The sequence below is a fragment of the Falco peregrinus genome, chromosome 3, assembly GCF_023634155.1.
Source record: "Falco peregrinus isolate bFalPer1 chromosome 3, bFalPer1.pri, whole genome shotgun sequence".
Taxonomy (NCBI): Eukaryota; Metazoa; Chordata; class Aves; order Falconiformes; family Falconidae; genus Falco; species Falco peregrinus.
In genome coordinates, this window is record NC_073723.1 from 52,151,951 (window position 1) to 52,172,347 (window position 20,397).

At 41.5% G+C, this 20,397-nt stretch overlaps 1 protein-coding gene across 8 annotated transcripts in view; it reads right to left on the reverse strand.

Annotated features, from left to right (window-relative positions):
* DTNA (dystrobrevin alpha) overlaps nt 1-20,397 on the reverse strand; it is a 234,481-nt gene that overhangs the window by 67,458 nt on the left and 146,626 nt on the right. For all 8 annotated transcript variants that reach the window (XR_008746477.1, XM_055799736.1, XM_055799734.1 and 5 more), the window contains one exon: nt 4,251-4,464. Coding sequence is in view for 7 of the 8 variants with exons in the window: in XM_055799736.1 (XP_055655711.1) it covers nt 4,251-4,464 (214 nt within the window). In the remaining variant the exon portion in view is untranslated. The remainder of the gene's footprint in view (nt 1-4,250; nt 4,465-20,397) is intronic.

Below are 20,397 nucleotides of genomic sequence, written 5' to 3' on the forward strand. Positions count from 1 at the left end.
TAAGAAGCACTAAGTTGTCCCTGCCCATAACAGGGGGGGTGGACTAGATGATCTTCAAAGGTCCCTTCCAACCCAAACCATTCTGTGATTCTGTTTATTGGTGATGCTAAATGCAAACCTTGAAGCTGATGTGCACTTAGCGACAACACAGGATGGAGTACCTAGGAAAGGGAATGAAGTCCAGGGCTTAAGGTTATCTCCTATGGCTTGGGGAAAAAAGGGCGAAAAATAATACATTATTTTAGACACCAGAGCAGAGGGTTTCTTCCTCAAATTTGTGGCTGCTGAGACAGACAGACTCTTCCCCAGAGCAAGGAAGCCCCACAGACTGCCTGGTAAAATCCACACACCATAAGGGGCTAAGTACAGCTCCAGGGCTGAATTTGCCTTTCAGGTCAGCAAGAAGAGCAGTACCAAATGGATGATGCTGACTTTTGTCAGGATCTGCAGTAGTACTCACACTGAGACAGCCATATGGTGGGGAAAGCTATAAAGAAATTACAACACATCTTTCGAAATAGCAAATGTGTCCCATGAAATGGACATCGAGAAAATAGGATTCTTCTCATTAACTAGAAATGAAGTGGTGTTCCCCTAACACTTTAAATTATCTTTTCCAAAAGTAATGAAACTCCTTTGGTCTTGTGGGCCTCCTACTGCCCACCTTAATCAGAGCAGCCAATTCTGAAATGTCAGAGGCTGTAATTAAAAATTCCTATTTTCACAAACAGGTTTCAGAGAGGAAATTTTATTGGAATCAAGCAAAATTCTTTCATTTAGAAGAGCAAAATGCATAATGACCAAATCTCTGAAATGCATGTTTTGCTGGACTTCCTTTGTAAAATCTAGCTGGCCTGTATGGCTTTCAAAGATTAGTGAAGGTGGAGAAGAGAGAAATAAACACTTTACAGCACTGAATAAATGGATGAGCAAGAAGTTACACTTCCAAAACAGATACTGAACATCTTTATGTATTGAACTCATACGACTCAAATGTGCATTTGATTAAACAAGGGCACGCATATTTCCTCTTTTCTTTGTAGAAGTCAAGCCCCTCCAGCCAGATTGGGTCTGTTTCATAGCCCAGAGCTCACAGCTCCATTTGTAATACAGGTATGTCAAGGGACAGCAAAAATTCAGGTATTTTCTTGTCAGTTAAACTGTGCAGCAGGGAATAGCTGTATTGCAATACTGAGTCAGTGCTGAAGATGATCTAGCACAGAATATTTTACAGTCTGTTTAAAAGTGTCTTTTTGGGAATGAGATTTGATTTGATTGAATGAGGCTGACATCCCACCTAGCTGTCTAAGCTTTGACACCGGCCTGAGATGGATTTTTCAGAGAGGTTTGAACTTGTCGTGTTTTGATACAGCCCTTGTGTGCCAGTGATGAAAGTATGCTATTATTTCATAAAGCCAGTTAATCACCTTAGATCTTGAAGGAAAAGCCATTGGCCAGTTTTAATGTGCAGTTAAAAACACACATCAGGCATGTTTTTGTACAGATATTTTAAAGTGTGACCACCTCATTCTGCTCACTGGTTTTGGTCTGTCAGGGCCCTCTACCCCATGATGATGCTTTTCACAAACTAATGGCAAATTAATTGAAGCAGCATTTCTGTTGGTGAATTTTGATTTTGTTGACTTGCAGTTTTATAAGATTGCACTTTAGTTTTGGCTTACCGTGAATACACGTCACACTCAGCATCATGTGAAATCTTATACACAATATTTTACCCCACTTTTTCCTCCCATCAGGGTTGAGCAGAAAGGAAATATAATTATCTGTAGTCCTAATGAATCCTCAAGGCCATGCAAAAACAAAAAATCTGGAATGAAAGTTCAGCACAGGCAGTGGGGCAAGCTGGCACACATGCCACAGCATTCTACTGTGGTTCCTCTTAAGTTTTGCTAGCCAGGTTCTAGTTCCTGAGAAGACATCTTATTGCAGGCCTAGGGAAATACTCCTTGCCAGAAGGCAGAGAAACCTGCCAGGTTTTCAGCAGGCTATAAATGAAGGAAGAAGCTCTGTAAAGCTTGGAGGATCTTCAGCCAGCACAGTACCCATGGGGTAGGATATATTAACTAGAACTAAATAAGTGAGACAGTGGAAGTCTTATTCAATTTTAAATCACACATTAACTTGTCCCTTGTGGTCCTTTCATACATGTTAAGTTGTTGACTCCATTTCTCCATTCTCTTTCTTTGCACTTCAAATGGGACATGAGAAACCGCACCACCTTTTCTGGACCTGCCCTCAGTACAGCAAGAGCAGCCATCAATCTGTGTAGCCACAAACACCAAAACCCATCCATGATTACTTAAGAACAGCCTTCTCATTTATAATACAGAGCTATTTGGCCTTGGTCTACTGGTTTTTGATCTTAGAAAGCTGTTCTGGGGTTTTTAGGGGTTTGGGTTTTGTTTTTTTTCATTGCCTGCATTCATATGATCAAAAGTGATCATATTAACATTCATTAATAAACATGAAAAATAATTCCTTAGTAGCTACCTAGAAATTTGGATAGCATTTCTGCAGGCCAACTGTTTCCTTGAAACACAAGACTAAGAAATACAGGAGTGAACCCAGATCAAAGATAACATTATTTTAGGGGTGACCATCGTGATTTCAGTATGATTCATGCACCTAGTAAACCCCTCCTTTCATCAGAGAAGACTGCAGGCAATTTAGTTTAACTGTCCAGTTCCTACAAATGGGGGGAGAGTGAGAAAAAGACTCCATCCTGCCTCACAGTCCCACCTCTGCTCCCCCTGTATGGGAAGTGCATCTGTGCACCCCACTCAGGGGCAGCACGACAGGCTGAGCTGCTGCTTGGCAAAGGGAGCGAGGGTCCCAGCCTCCTCACCCTGGGACGGCCTGACGGGAGCCCAGAAACAGGTCATGACCCACAGCACGTTGGACATTTTCAGGGAAAGCAAAACCTTACCCTTTTAAGCATACTCTCTGTTTCCCTACAGGGGAGAAAATTCCTCTCCTCCATTTTGCTGCAAGTAGCCTCAATGTCTAGCTGAGATCTTTGCCCCTTTACAGCGAGGTACAAAACAAGCACGTTATTGCAGGTCTTGCTTCCACAGTCCTGGGTCTTTCCCTGTGTTTACCAGCTGGGAAGCAGTTTGCTCGCGGCATGCAGCAATGCATGCATCTGGCCATTTTCATCATCCTTTAGTGTTCTTGTCATAGCCACAATGGTATAAATTAAAATGCCTGTTCCTTCTTTTATTGCCCTTGAGGGGAGAAATATATTCCTGAAGGCTATGGTTGCACAACGGATTGGCTTCTTTTTCTTCCCCTCTAAGGGGCCGGAGGGGAGGTAGAGTGCAGCCTCTTCATGTGGAACATCTACTTTTTCTCCCTGTTGCCATGGTGACAGAGCTGCTGGCTGGTCTAGCTCCAAAAGGTGCTTGATGACACCCAGCACTGGGGCCCTCAGCAAAAGGATGGAAATGAGGGAGGGGGAGAGGCGCAGCATCCTTATTTTAATGTGTCATGGCCAGTGTTTTCACTGGTGAATTTTCAAGATATAAACCATAAAGAGGCAATAGGTCATCTGCATCTGTCAGACTTAACCACTGTTCTCCAATAATTCGGTTTTGAGGATTACAAACATTGTACAGGTTGATAACCATATATTCTGAAACTGTAATACACATACACAGTATATGCATTGAGGTAATTGGCTTGCTCTATCTCAAACTTGCCCTTTTTTTAATATGGGTCCCATGCAGTAATAAACAACATTAATTTTATCACCTCCAGGTCTTTATCCTATTTCTGTCATGGTCTCAAAATCATGCTGCACTGGCATGAGCCAGAAAAAAAAAAAATTGCTTACAGCTGCAAGAACTTGCCGGAAAATGAGCTCTTTCAAAATAATGAGCTATTAACCCATGGCACTGCTGCAGAGGCATTGCAGTGGTGTCAGCCACTGGTGCATCAATAAATAACAAGGCAAATTAGAAGTGGATGTAAATTTGTTTCTGTAGATAACTCTTCTTTGATATAAACTGGAACGAGTCTGAGTAACTGGATGAAAACACAGTTGTGCTGAATTTGGCTTGACAGAAAGGAAAGCAGAGGTCTTTAATTTAGGTTTTCTCCCTTGTTAGCACTATTCACACGCTCATTATTTGGGTCAGAATTGAGCTTGTTTAATTGTTTTCCAAAGATATTTCTGGAGTAAGTATAATCCTTTCACCAGTTGGGAGAAGAGGGAAGAAAGGCAGACTTACGGATCAAAGGCCGCTAGCAAGAAGTTGAGCAGTAAGCTGATGGATTGCTCCACGTTGATCTGGTGGGTTGTCGGCATCCGTTTGTTGAGCTGGTAGAAGATTGTTGAAATCACAGCTTCCAGCCGAGCCACGTTCAGTTCGATGCTGGGGTCCAGGTTGTTCAGTGCGTTTTCCCGCAAGGCTTCTATTACGTTCCAGATGTCCACCAGGTGCACTACGGGACAGGACAGACAAGAGTCGGCAGGAGCACGTGCTCCTGAAAGCAACTGAGAAAAAAAAGTCACCTTATCCCACAGGGTGCGGAATAACACAACCACACAGGATATGCTTCATGAATAATAAAGCAAATGAATGTACTTTCCATCACTGAAATTTGAACTTGGTGGAGGAATGGGCAGATAAAATTCAAATCCGTTAATAAGCAAACAATATATTGATATTATTAGTTGCAATGAGTACAACTTCAGCTTGGGAAATCATTCCTCACTGCATAAAGTATTCAAGTAAAAATCCCTATTTTATTGAAATTGCTGGAAGGTAAACATATGCTAATTGTTTTTCTAAATCATGCCTCTATGAACCTCCATTCAGAAATTACTCTTAGATATTAATTTGCATAGCAGATGGGCTTTTCAGAAGATTCTATGAATGCTAAGTGCTTATCACGTACTGACATTTTGAAAATTCTTTTCAGCAATTTGTACGGAAAGCAAAATATTTTACAGAAACAGAATTGTAACTGAGTCAGGGTAGACAAGCTACATTTAAACAAAGAACATGCAATGAACTGACCCCAAAGTCATATTTTGTATCTTCTAAATATATTCGCTAAATGATTTGTTAAATCTTTCTCTTTGATAAAGCCGTGGTCTAAGCTGAATTTGATGGGGGCTGGTTTTACCTACAAGGACAGCTTGAAGGACAATCTCTGCTCACCCTTCAGATTGTACCCAAACAGAAATCTTGTTTGCATAGCACTGTTATTGTGGCAGAATGATCAGTTTGCCGCAGATTGGCATTTCTAAAAGTGGTGGACCATGCCAAAAATAAAAAAACCCTACAGTCATTCAAGATTTGGATTTTGTTCAAGCCTGAACTCAAAGAATCATTTTTATTTTTTTTATCTTAAGCATTACTCACTGTCCTACTAAACTGTCAATAAGAAACAAATCATGAGGTTCAGGGAGCAAATTTTGGGTTTTTTTACCAGAGAAACTGTGTACTTCTTATTACTTAGCATAGCAATATTTCTTATGACATGTCAAGAACCATCTGTATGCGGAAGGAGATGCATTTTTTTGTGGAAAGAGAAATTTTATTCTAACCCTCATCATTATATTTTTACTTGCTTGTTTTGCAGGTGCTGTCTCAGACTGCAATATGACATGATGGTCTGATGGCAGGGAAATGTAAGCTGAAACCAGATAGATAATGAAACCAGATATAGTCCTTTTACTTAGTCTAGAGATTTCCCCTATGATTAGGTTTCCTTTTTTTCTGCTTCAGGAAAAAAACCCCAACCTCTAATGCCCTGTGGTGGCATGTGTAAGCCCAAGGAGGAAGATACATCATACAGGTGAGCGGCAACAGCAGCAACAACTACTTCAGGCACTAGACAAGGCACTTCACTTCTTGCTGTTCCCTAGCAAACAATTGGGAAAAACTGAAAGATGCAGTCCCATTGTGACACCTAAGTATTTATTTGGCCTTTGTAATACAAGGAAACTTCTATAGGTGACCTCATATACTGGCAAGTTGTCTTCAGAGTGTCATCCTGAATTAAGACATGTGGGCGGAACATACATCCTCTCGGAACTCTTCCTTTTTATCTTCTAGCTGGTGGAAGAGCAGCCTCCCTGTAAAAATATCTGGCATAGGTCTCAGATCCTTTTAATGCAGGCATTCCCATTCAATCAGTTTTCACTGTCAAGTTCCCACAGAGGTAACGTGGGTAAATGGGAAATGAACAGCCTCCAGGAAGACAGCCTGCACAGAACTGTCCCCTTCCGGGCACCTACGCCACATGGCTCAGAGGCCAGACAAGGCAGAGAATGGAAGAAGTCACCAGAAAGCAAGCCGCTGTCTGGTCCAGGGGAGAAGGGTTAATGAGCTTTGCCCACTCTGGGTCACCACTGTAAAGCTGCCAAGGAAGAAATACAGAGCAACACGCCAGAAGATGCAGCAACAGGCTGGACCATGCGCATGTATTTTGTGGCCTTATTAAGAGGGGAAAGGCAGGCAGAAAGGAGAAGGTTAAGTGTGATGTTTCTCTCAAGGTCTAGCTGTCGCTGGCCCTGAGGGCTGTCTCTCTGGTAATTCAGACCAAGAAGACGAAGGAGAAGGTGCTTCCACTAGCAGTTTTACCAGGCTGGCTTCTGGGTGTGAGGGTATGTGTGCAAACTGTCAGACCCAAACTGCAACTACACTAACAAGATAACAACGTGAGAAATTACCAGGCATGACAAACAGCAAAAAGGGATTAATGCATATGCAGATGGCTGACCTTGACTTGAGGCTACACTAACAAGACAGCAACCTGAGGAACAGCACAAACAGGGGTACTAGCTTAACAGCACTGCTGACCAAGGAAGAAATTACTATGGCAACTCCATCATAAATACTGAATAAGGACGTAAAGTCAGCAACATTAGAGCTAGTGGGGAAAGAATAAATATGGACAGGCTGTTCATCTGGGGGTGCATGCCTGTGGTAGAGGAAAAAAGCATGGGAGCGGAAAAGGGGAATTTGAAGGGTAACAAATCGTGTCATCAGAGTTGCCCAGGGTACCTTTCAAGCAGCCCTGCACCTGACCAGCGTGAAGGAATGAACACAGCCGGAAGCCCACTGTTTTGACCATACGTGTTTACTTCTGCAGTTACAGGCAACTGGGATGGTTTCCCTACCACTGATAAAAGGACATCCGGGGAGGATGAACCAGACATCCAGAATCCCTGACAGTGAGAATTTCACACAGCAATTTAACTTTAATTGCCATAGCCTAGTAGTGGAAAACTTGAATAAGAAAGCATGGAGGAAAACAGTTGTCATAATGAATGAGGCTGAAATGGGTGTTGGTGTCTCTATTCTTCACAAGATTCAGTACTGATACTACGTGGCTGTCAGATTTTCATGGTTTTTCTATCTTTTCCCACTGATACTATATTTTTCATAGCCTAGTCATATCTAGAGTTAAGTTCGATGATGGTCCTGGGAAGGGAAATATCCAGAGGCTAGCAGACATGGGTCTAATAATATCAGTACACTAACATATCTGAAAAAAAATACTGGTTTCAGTGTTAACTGTAACCCGAGAGCCTCATAAGCTATCCTGATATTCATTGGTATGCCAGAAAGGTAGGGCACAAGACTAAGAAAATGACTTATTGGAAATTACACAGCAGTAAAAGTCCCCAACCCACCATAAAATATTAGTCTCAAGGAACTGCTGTGCATTTGTACTGTAAATAATTTTACTTGGGCTTTTTTTCAAGAAACACTTTAGTTCCACTCGAAGCTGAATAAACAATTCTATTGCACTATTTTATTTTGTTTCTTATTAATGAATTTCAAATCTCTCTGCAAAGGCTGGAAAGTAGTAATTCCTGGAGGAGGTAATGGAAGATGGACAAAAGCCAGCCATTATACAAGATCTACTACTTTTGAAAATATCTGCTGATATGACTAGCTCAAAATCACAAGGGGAGCTCGTTCAACTGCTACACAGAGGAATGAAGTCTCTGGCTTTTTTTTAAGTCAGTTGTTATGGACAAGAATTCACCCACCTCAATTTAAATGTCAAAAGTTAGGTGTCTACTGTCAGCTGGTGATCAAGGCTTCCTCTAATGTCAGCAAAAGAAAAAGGCACCTTAAAGCAGCTGTCTGGAGACAGGTGGGTGAACAGTGCTTTGAAGGTCCCCATACTTCTTCACTGACTACAGACAAAGCCTAAAGCAACGAGTTTACACGAGACATGTAACCTCAGAGGTGAGATGTTAACTCAAGTTAACCGAGATGAACCCACACCTTGCTCTTTAAACATTAATAAAAGATGTCTTTCCTGTTCCGACTACTACATGGCCTAGAATAATTTAGGTTTTATATAAAATATGAATAATAAATACTTTAATCTGTAGGAACAGCTACTAGATCCTGTCAAAGCCACAGCCTCTTACACCGAATTGCTTAACCTTGGGCAGATTGCATCTGGGCGTAATGCCCTCCTGATCACTTCAAATCGTATTTTTTTAAAGGTTTACTCACATAGTAAGCAAACTCTTACTATTATATCATGCTGTCAAGTTAACCTATCAACATTGGGAAAAGGCAGAGTAAAACACAGGCTTCTCTGCAAACTCCACTCTATTCCTTTGTACTACTAGAAATTCACGTCAACAAGCAATATATCTGTAGTCTTTTCAGTGTAACAACAGAACATCAACCTTGCAAACCTTGCATAAGCTTAACATTCCTCTCATTTTAATTTTCATCTTCTGTTACTCATTTTCTGTAATACCTGCTATGCTCAGTTATTTATTTATCCATCACTGAGAATGTTTTAATCTCACTGAAGAAGGCATATCTCCTTACTTTGTTTGCACAGTATTGCAATAAAACCTGAATTTGATTTCTACGTATACTGTGATGCTAACAAGAAGAGTTTGCAGTGTAACAAACTAGCCTACAGGTGTAGGGGAGCTTTCTGTTTCCCCAAATCTGCCTTAAATTCCCTCAACAAAGTAAAACTCCACAAGTATGTTTTCGGCTTCTCATTGCTGTTGCTGCTTTTGGTGCCTTACTTGCAATTCCCTCTGAAAAGGGAATCATCCCTCAGCATGAGAAAGGTAGCTTTTCAGAAGTGGATCTGTAAAACTATAGAAAGCTGTCAGGATTTCTTCAGTGTCAGCAGATGATCACCAGGCAGTAGGAGTATAAAGCTGCTTGTATCTAGCATCTGTGTAGCATAAGGCAATCCACAATCATGCAGCTCAGCCAATCTTCAGTGACCCTTCGGAAAGGCCTTGCACTCTGTAAGCAGCATACCTATTCAGGCACAGATCTCCTCCCTCATTTGCCTAATGTCTGAAAAAAAATGTAGATGATTTCCACAAGCAACTGCCAAACTATATATTTCCTTTCAGATTTTGTTAAGTGATTTCTGAAGTCACAGCTAAGCTAAACATCTGCATTATTAAACCTTCTATGACCAACAGTGTCTGGTAATTTAACTTTTATGAGACCAAGTGATATTTAAACACTGTCATAGAGGATTTCATACTTGAGCACATTCTGTAACAGACAGTGATTGCTGAATGTAAATAAAGTTCAGTATCCAGACAGCAGTGGGACAATGCAGATGGCCACCATTCACTCCACAACAATCGTTACCAGAAGATGCACACTTTGAGGAGACCCCAGCTGAACTGCAGAGAATGAAGATTAATGCGTGAAAATACACTCCAAATAACAAATGTTATTTCCTTCAGTGGACTCCTTCAGCTGTTAAAACAACATTTGGAGAATGCCTGTTGCCAGCATGTTTTAACTCAGTTGATCAGTCTCTCTCCACAGGATGTAAGGATGAGTGAAAGACAGCTGGCTCAGTTTGAAAGTTTTACATTTTCCCCAAAAGTTTTCAGACACCCTTAAGGTTTTACATCCTGCCCTTCTCCCTTTACCTGTGTTCAGAACATCTTTCCCTATTTCCTTTTACTATGACAGAAAAGACTAGTTAGTTGTTAGAGTGCAGAATTCCACCACCTACAACTCTGTCAACAGGTTAATTTGTGGAAAAGGTGTACTCTGGATACATTTGGAGAAAGCAGAATTAAGGACAAGATTATGTCGCCTACTATAAATGCATATGTCAATTTTATTGATCTTGATCCTCTTTTCTTCAAGTGTTTTTTTTAGTCTCTTCATTAGCAAAAAACCAATGTATTTTTAATTTATTGTAACTAGCATCTTTAATTTACTTGCAACTAGTAATTTTCTGTTTGGTAGATAACATTATCTTAATAGCCAAAATGCAAGAGACAAGATGGACTACAGTCATGTTTTTTCAACTCTAAGCAAAGAAATTAAAATTTATTTATGCAGAAAAAATGAAGTCTTCTTTCCAGCATGCAGTTTACTTAGAATTATGGAAAGGTTGTGAGATATAGATAATCTTGGATATATCACTAATCTCAAAGGAGGCAGATTACTTCAAACATCAGTTCTCAAGAAATGACGTTGCCCTAAGCAAACGTAAGAAAAGAAAACTGCAGTGGAAGTTTATGTTTCAAGTAGTAAAAAAATTAAATATATTAGAAACAGCCTGCATGCTTAAGCTTTCTTACCATTAAACAGATCTATGTATGCAAAACCCCTCATCTGTTCTACTGCATTTTTTTGTATTCCATCTGAACCATGAACTCCATGTTATCTTTCCATTTATTACTAAATGAACATGGAACAGAAGATTACATTTAATCTAAACAACAGAAACGAATAGATCAAGGCTTTAATAATCAATTCAAATTTACTTAACATACAGTAGGTTTAACTAACTCTAGGTTAAACATGCCTAATTGATAGTTAGGACAGAATTCCTCCTCAATAGATGTTCCTTTGTTGGTGAATACAGAAAAAAACACCTTTAAAGAAGTAGTAATTTATATTATTTCCAAAACTTTAGTATATCTTTCATTAAGATTTTAGTCTAGCAAAGCTCTTATGGACATGCTTGAGTTTAAGCATACTAATACTGTCATTTGACATCAACGGCACTTGAACATATGTCAGGTATTTCAGGCAGATTTCATTAAAAGGGAAAGATTTATGCTTCCTTGTCTAACAATCCTAAAAATATTTTAGAATATGTTAGGCAATTCTTCTTTTTTTGATTACAATCTATGAACCCATCACAAATCAGGGTATTAGAGCCATTTGTCATTGTCATTGCTATGAAGCCCTGGGAAGTTACTCATGCTTTCTGTTTGGCTCCCTCTCTCCTGCTGCTAGGCGGGTAACTGAGGACTGAGTGGGGTGTGTTTTTCCTCTAAGCTACACCCGTTTGTGGCCAAGCTTCCCCTCAAATCAGCCAGCTGCATCATGATCACCAAAAACTTTTATCTGCACATCTCACCGCTATGCAGGTCAACGTGCCAGCTACCATGGCTTACAGTCTTTTACACTCTCTGGGTGCCAAACTAAAGGGAAAGGAAAATGTGCCAGGGTGTTGCTTCTGCTTGGGGCTAAAATGAAGTACCCAGTTCTTTGGCTGGGCACGTCTGGTGACAGCTGTCACCCTATATGGCCTGAAACACCCAGGCTACTCATTGCCCAAATATCTGAACCTGCACTCAGTCTGTACCTGGAAATGTCCTGCAAGTTCCCATTCCCACTCCCATGTGTCTTGGGCTCCTCCTCTACCTCCCCGGTTGACTTCTGCTGCCAGGGCCAGTTCACACAGCCCAGTCATTTCTCACATAGTTGGGTACCCGTTAAGCAGCTGTTCCCAGAGCTTGGTGTGCATAGGGCCACTTCTGAACACTCCACAGGCCACCAGCCGCTCTCAGGCTGGTGACCACTGCTCTTCCAAAAGCAAGACTGGTGGACTTCTAGCTTGTCATCACATACTTGAACGTGTTAATGTCAAAATGCATTTCATTGCACCTTCTTGCCATTTCACTTGATTTCTAGGTTTTGCAGATGCAGTCACGGGTGAGTAAATACCGCAAGCTTCAAGAAAAAATTAACAAAATATTCAGAATATTTACTGCCATGTTATTCTGATCCCAAAATGCTTTGATTTTAGAGACGTGTGTATTAGACCCATCCAATAGTATGAGAAGTTGTAAGAGAATGATATATTGATAACCAAGAGCAAACATAGACAACATTCACTTTTTCACAAAAATCAAAGTCTTGTCAAAGACTGTAGAGGAATGAAGACAGTGGGTTGATTAGCATTGTTATAGGGTTTGTCTCTCTGTCCACTTTGATTGTTCTAGCAAATCTATGATCAATCTCCATGTTGTTAACAAGGCTGTAGCAATTTCATCCCCTCTTGTAGCAGCCCCAAAAAGTAACTTTCCAGCACTTTGCCATATCTGAATGCTGGAAACATTTTTCAGCATAACCAGCACATCATTTACTTTGCACCATTCTAGCAAAGTTCTTATTGCCTTCTTGTTATACTTTATGCTTCTTTTCTCAAATATACCTGCAAGCATTGTTAACACAGAATTTTCTTCCTCTGCACCCATATCGTTAAATCCCCATCTACAGTGGGCACCAAAAGTTGCAATTCGAGTTAAGATGGACAATAAATATTCCAATACACCCATATCAATTAGTTGTCAACAGCTCACCTCTCACCATGTCTGTTATGGGTCATAAGTTCTCCCACTTAGCTACGTTGGGCACCAGTTGTTGTAGTCTGAGTCCAACTCAGCCTCACACGGGGCACCAGTTGTTGCAGCACAAACAAGCTAGTAGGCTGCAACGAAGCCTTTACTGTCAGGCAGATTCTACTATCCATGCTGCTGCTGCTCCTCCACCCACCCCTATTCCACAATCCTCAGGGCTATTCAACCACCTTGTGGGAACCAGCTACAGCTGCACATCATCCATGTCAATCACCCCACTGCCTTCATTCCTCTACAAAAGACTGCCCACCTAGAATTGAATTTGGTAAGACTTACTGGTAAGCCTCCTTGCCTTCATGATGAAGGCCTCTACAACAAGTGGGACAGCCTGGAACAAGGAAGGCAACCTCGGTGGAGGAGGGTCCAGTTAGGGGATGTTTAAACAGACCGGCATAGTCAAGTCCATAGGACCTGATGGGGAACACACCCACGAGTGCTGAGGGAGCTGGATGATGCTAATGCAAGGCCACTTGGTAGTCTTTAAAAAGCTGTGGCAATTGGGGAAGGTTCCTGAGGGTGGGCAGAAACTCACTGTCACTCCAGTTTCCAAGAAGAGCAAGAAGTATCCAGCGAACTAAAACCTCACCTCAGTCCCTGGAAAGGGGATGGAGCAAACCCTCCTGGAAACCATATCCAAGCATATTAAAGACAAAAAGGTGACTGGAAGCAGTCAGTACGGATTTATGATGGAAAAATCATGCCTGACCCACCTATTTGCCTTCCCACAATTAAATGACTAGTTCATGGGGAAAAAGGACAGCAGTCGATGTTCTTTACTCTGACTTTAGCAAGGTTTTCAGCACAGTGTCCCATACCGTGCTCACTGGCAAACTAGTAACTGTGGGCCGAAGTGAACAGTGAGGTAGACTGAAAACTGGCTGAACAGATTAGCTGAAAATCTTGTGCTCAGTGGCACCAAATCCAGTTGGAGGCCAGTCACTAATGGTATATACCCCCAGGCCTGATACTGTTTAACACCTTCATTAATGACCTGGATGATGGGACAGAGGGTACCCTCAGCAAGTTTGCAGCTGATTCAGAACTGGGAAGAGTGACTGATAACACCCACCAGAGGGCTGGGCTGCCATGCAGAGGGACCTCAACAGGCTGGAGAAATATACAAACAGGAACTTCATGAAGCACAATAAATGGAAATAGAAGTTCCTCGACGTGGAACCCCATGTACCAGTACTGGCTGGGTGCTCACTGGAATATGCCTTTTCAGCAAAGGCAGCCAACATCCCCTTGGGCTGCACTGGGCAGTGCGTGGCCAGCAGGCGGAGATCCTTCCAGTGGTGAACCTTCCTCTCAGCACTGGTAACATATCTGCAGTACTGGGTCCAAAGTCCAGCAAGGGCCACGAAGATGATGAAGGGACTAGAGCAACTGTCATTTGGGGAGGAGCCGAGAGAGCTGGGACCGCTCAGTCTACAGGAGGGAAGGCGCAGGGGGGACTGTATAAGTCTGTACAAATATCTGATGCAAAGCAGCAAAGAAGATGGAGCCAGACTCTTCTCAGAGAAAGCATAGTGAAAGGACAGAAGGAAACGGGCACAAATTAAAACACAGGAAAGCATTTAAACATAGGCAAAAAAATTTCTCTGTAAGGGTTGTCACTCATTGTGACAGGTTGTCCAGCGAGGCTGTGGTGTCTCCATCCCTGAAGATATTCAAACCCAAACTGGGCACAGCCCTGAGCAATCTGCTCTAGCTGACCCTGCTCTCTTCAGAGGTCCCTGCCAACATCAGCAATTCTGTGATTCTGTGATGCCCTTGTCTAACCATGAATTTATACTGCAAGACTATATATTAACGGAGAAGAATCACTGCTGCCCCACTGATTTTTCTCTAAAGCCATTGCTCAAGTAAGATGGGCTCCAAGTTCCTTTTCTGACATGTGCAATGAGCAAACAAAACCACAGAGCCTGCCCTGAGGCCCTTTGGGATGCTTGGGAAAGAGCTCTCCAGTTTGTCAAGAGGTTTTGTGTGAGGTGTACTGAGGGCCTTCGCAGCACTCCGCGTATTCTGTCTTTCTCTCAAGGTTTCCCTTGAATGCCAAGCGGGAAATCATGATTTCACTTAGTTCCCTGTAAGCATTCCTTCTCCTCCTTACCTCTTTGCCTGTGCTGTGAGAGTGGGCAGGTGTGTGGTACACACTGGCTCAGTGGGAAGCAGGAGCAAGGCTATCTAATTCTACCTGCCCATCTCAATGGTGGATACCCAGAGTGAGGAGTCATCCTTGGATAAGGAACAAAACATTCAGACTAGCCAACAGAAACATCTTTTCTTCTGAACTACTGTACACATGGAGTAAGTTGGTTGCATTTAGACTCACTGAATTCATTCAGATCACCTGTCTGTGAAATACCACATGGGACAAGCGATGTCCCAGCCACCAGGAGCTGGGTTCTCTGTGCACACGCTGGCCAGCTGCACACAGCATAGACAGGAGAAACTTCTGAGTGGCTGCCAAACCTGGCTGCTGGGTGTCTGGAAATCTGCAGGACATGATAAGTACAACTGAGGCACGGAAAACTCTGGGTAAAAATCTTAAAGGTTCTGCTGTCCGCATACCTGAGCTTGCATCCTTGTACCCTCACCTACTGTTCTGCCCAGAAGAAAAATCAGGTATTTTTAAAACCTTCTGAGATTCTGATCACTACAGCACATTAAACCAACATGGCCTGTTGGAAGAGTCTGTCAACTTGGCCAAGTGCTACTACTGAGGAATAACCATCAGGCTAACGATACACTGAAACGTGGTATTTTTAATCCACCAAGGTGTAAGAGTATGTAAAGATCACCAGTAAAATTCTTTACATTAATTTAATTTACAATAAAAGTTCCTTCTCCCTCTGCTGTCAATTCCTGCCTATTTTGTCTCACCTATATTGAACCAAAGCCTGAAGGGCTCTCCACGGATGGCAGAAGAGGACGTCAGTCTCCCCAAGGAGCAGCACTAACGACAACTGATTCTGTGAAAGGGAACGGTGGGCAATGCACCCTGAGTGCTGGGCTGGGAAACTGCTGTCATCTGCTTGTCACCCAGCTGCTGGGAAAGTGTTTCCTTTTTTTCAAACACACTTTGAAATCATTTATTCAGAATGCTGAATGAAGTATGACATATATAAAATAAAATAATAACAACGTCTAACTCTAAGCTGCTTAATCTTTTGATGACAACCAGGAAAGACCACTCAATTTAAACTCTGCACTGTTGCTAATAAGTCACATAGCTTAAATCATCCATTATACATAATTTTCTTGTTTTGAGACTTAAACATATTTATGAATTACAGACCAATATGTAAATAGCAGACGTGTCATTATGTTTGTTACATAGCCAGAAACTTTAGAAATCACTCCCCTCCAAGACAATGGTATTCCTAGATTATGCACCTCTATTATTCTTGCTATCCCACCATAATACTATTTTAATGAGAAAGGCTTTATTTGAGGCATTGTGTGATCAGTCCTCAGTGTGGCTAATTATTCCCTTCAAATGGGTTTTGCAAGTGTCAGCTTTAAATTAGCCAAAAAAATCATGGGGACGTGAGGTAACAAAACTTGGTCAGTAAATATGTATGATACACAACAGATCTCTCATTTCTCTTAAAATAAAGTCAATTTGCCTTACATCTGAGTTCATATTTCAATTAGTAAAATTACAGCGCTTCAAAATTTTAATGAAATATAACTCTTCTGTATTATATTACAGCAAAGCATATATCAGGGAAAAGTTTGTGCGCTCCTGAAAGGTGGCAAAAAACATCTCCAAGGTTGGGTGATACCGTATCTGGAGTTGATTTTCAAAGTTTTCTCTGTTATATATCTGATCACAGAAACTGAATTATGGAGACTTTCAAAAAATGTCTTCAGAGAAAAGAAAAAAGCCATATCCCAGCCCTCCTACTTAGGAGATTCACCTAGAAGTTCAGAAATTACTGAACATGTGAGAAGGAAACCCTAATTTTAGAGCCTGGCACAACTCAGATTGTGTGCAAGAACCCAAGACACACCAGCTTTTAGAAAACAGGCAGGACTGGGTGCACAAGCCTTCTGGCAGCCGCGGTCATGACCACAGGATGGCACTACTGGGTGTATTTTAGTAAATGCAGCATAATTTGCCGTAACATTTTAACTCTCTGCTGGCATAATGTCAAGCGAACTGACACAAATCAAAGGCTGTGCAACCCCACCGCTGTCTGCAGAAAATGGCCTTACCTATCCGCTTAGTTGAATCAAGACTATGTGGTTGGAGATTGGGTGGTGTGGAAGCCCTGGGCAGGCGATCATACGTGATAGGCAGATGATACCAAATCCATGAGGTGGACAGGGCAGAACGTCTTCATGTTGAGTGTCCCCATTACAGTGATAAAATCTCCTCCAGAAGTCTTTCTTCTAATGCCAAATCTGACATCTTCCTCTCTCAAATAACTTCAGGCTTTTTCCTTTGATACAACTGTTCCCAGCTCCGGCTATCCCCTCTAAAAACTGTCCATGCCTCAAGAGGACTACAGCTTCCTTTGGCACCGTTGCCAGCAAAAAGCAAGTGTAAAGTGAACGTGTATGCTATTTGTTAAACATACACGTTCACTTTACACTTATAATTATTATATTTATTTATATTTTCCATTAATTTTGAAGCAGTATATGTTACCAACTTTAAGGATACAGGGTATTATCCCCAATCTCATATAAACTGCTGTTTTCTTTAAAAATTAGCTGGTGATGAAAAGAGAATATGCATTGTAATGGTTCTTAGAGAAAACAAGTTGAGATTACATTGTCAACCCTTAAGGTTCAGTCATATCACAAAGGTCAATGAAAAAGAAAGAGCATCTATTACACATTTAGAACAGCTTGAAGACCAAAACCTTCCTTGGCCCATCTCCTGTTCTTCAGACTTCGATCCGTGGTCAGCTGTCACTGTCTTCTGTAATTTTTTTTTAACCGTTTAGGGTTGGCAAGACTGTAACCAGCAACACAATGTACAGAATACTAATGAAATATGAATTGTGCATATCCTTGAATATAAGAGATGCAATATTTTATAAATAAGCATATTCTTAAGCTGATACTTATTAATTCAAATAATTTCTATGTAATGTGGACTGAATTTGGCCCATATCGTTTTCATCTCTTAAAAATAATTAGAGAAATACTTAAGATGAATATGATGCTTGCGTAAACTGGCTGATAGCAGAATTGCATTTTTTACCTCCAGGATAGAAGAGACATACGAAAGAGCATATGCTTCTCTCTTCTGAAGAGTTTGGGTCAGTCCAGACAGTTTCTGGCACAAAATCCCAGTATCAACCCCAGCTGGTAAAACTGAGAGCATTACTATGAAACAGAACATTCATATAATACACAGGACTTCGTTGAAAAAGCATCTTATGCCCAAAGTCATAAGGACAGTTCAGACTCTTAAATCTTATTTAACCTTTTGCTGAGATTGGTAATGTAGGTGATAATTACTGCCACAGGCTCACATTTTCACAGGTATTTAAACACCTATTAAATTTGAAAACAATGGGATTTATTTGCGCAAAAACCTTTTGGGATCTGAGCTATAATTAGCTTCGAGATAAAGAGATGGATCCTGGCACCTGAAAGATCCATTTTTTTTGCATCAAATTCATTTGAGTAGATAATATCTCATTCAGAGAAACTGTAGAGAATATTTGACTGAACTCTGGCTTTGTGTTCACACAATCTTCCCGCATTTGCCCTCCTGCCATTACTCATATTCAAAGCAATGTCTTCTGCAAGAGCCACTCAGTGCTCCAGCTCCCCAGCTGATGTGCTCAGTCACCAGGCCACCCATACCAGGAGGAAACTGCAGTGGCTCCCATTGCAGCAATGTGCGATACGACGCACTAAAACTTCACATCTCTTAAGGAAACAGGTATGACAAATAGGCCAAGAAAAGGAGAAAAGCTCCAGTTCATACAAACATAGTTTGACAATCAGCAACAATGAGAAAGGAAACAAGACTGCAGAATGTGAAATGACAGGTAAATGGGATTTAGGTGAAGTCCCACACATCTATCCTTCCACCTCTGTGTGACAGAAGCTCTTTAACGATGTTGTCAGGGCCCCTAGATGGAGTAAGAGTCTCAATGTACATGACCACTTTATCTGTCACCCTTTGTTTTACACATGCAATCCTTAAAGATATCTTGCAAATCCAAGACAAGATAAGAGTATCAAGGCAAATAAGGATGAATGAAATGTGGAAAATTAAACTCGGGGAAGATCAGCACCTTTACAAGAGATGCAGTATGATACTAGAGTGTCAATTTATCTGAAATTGAGTCCAATCTCCTTAAACAATATGCACGAGAGACTGAGCCACTCCTTCCTTCATGCCATAGTAATGTCAGGGAGTTCAATAGAGTTACTTTCAATATTCTTTCTGTCACGAAAGGAGACATCCATCTATCCGTCTGCATGTACTGAAGAAAAGGCTGAGCATTGTCCTGGTTTCAGCTGGGATGGAGTTAATTATCTTCTCAGGAGCTAGTGCAGTACTGTGTTTTGGCTTTGATGTGAGACTTTTCAGCTCCTCAGGCCTTGCTAGCAAAGAGGCTGGAGAGGCACAAGGAATGGGGAGGGGACACAGCCAGGACAGCTGACCTGACCTAGCCAAGGCGGCATTCCATACCATGGGACGCCCTGCCTGGTGTATATACCCGGGGGCTGGCCGGGGCAGGCAGGTCGTTGCTCGGGCACTGGCTGGGCATCAGTCAGCGGGTGGTGAGCAGCTGCATTGTGCACCACGTGTTCCTTCTTCCTTTCCCTCTGGATTTTATTCTTTCCCTTCCCTTTTTCATTATAACTGTTATTGTCATAACTGTTAGTATTGTTCTTTCATTTTTATTCTGTTTCAATTACTAAATTGTTCTTACCTCAACTCTTGAGTTTTACATTCCTTGGCAGTTCTTCTCCCCATCCCTCTGGGTGAGAGGGGAGTGAACGAGGGGCTGCATGGTAATTAATTACCAGCTGGGGTTAAACCACGATAGCACACACACAACTTCTCCTGGAATTAGCCCACACTTTGCTCAGTAAAGGATCGAAGACTGCTCAGAAATACCGTGAAATTGAAATCCATTGCAGCCAACAGCAATATCACAGATATAATTCAGTCTGAATTCAGCCTAGGAATGCCTTAATTCAGCACAAGGAAAACTGCCTCTGTAAAGCCATTGTATATCACAACCATTAACACCAGGAAGCTGAATGTTCATTGTGTAGTCTCAGAACTGTAGTAATAACAATGCACACTGAGAACATTATATTGTGCAGTCTCTTCACACTTATAAAAGCAGGAAATTATTTTTATGGCCAACATCTTCTGTCACAATTTGTCCTAGCCTACCAGATATATGCTGTATGAAATCTTCCACTAAAACTTACAGAAAATAATAGTAGGTGCAGCTGATGGGTAAAAATAGGAGATAGACGTTAAGCTCAAGCTTCACTTTGAATATTCTGGGTGTTAGGAGCTTGATCTATATTGTTAGAGGTACACAAAATTACTTTTGATGTAGCTCTGGAAACAAATGAACATGGAAAAAACCCACTCTTTTGGAATTAGAGAAGAGAATCATAGTAAAAATTATGTCATGTTCCACACGCTGACTTTCCTTCTGTGAACTATTTGCTGTCCTCACCCTGAAGAAGCCCATAACTGCTGAGAACATGCACCACAGACAGCCAGTGTCCCT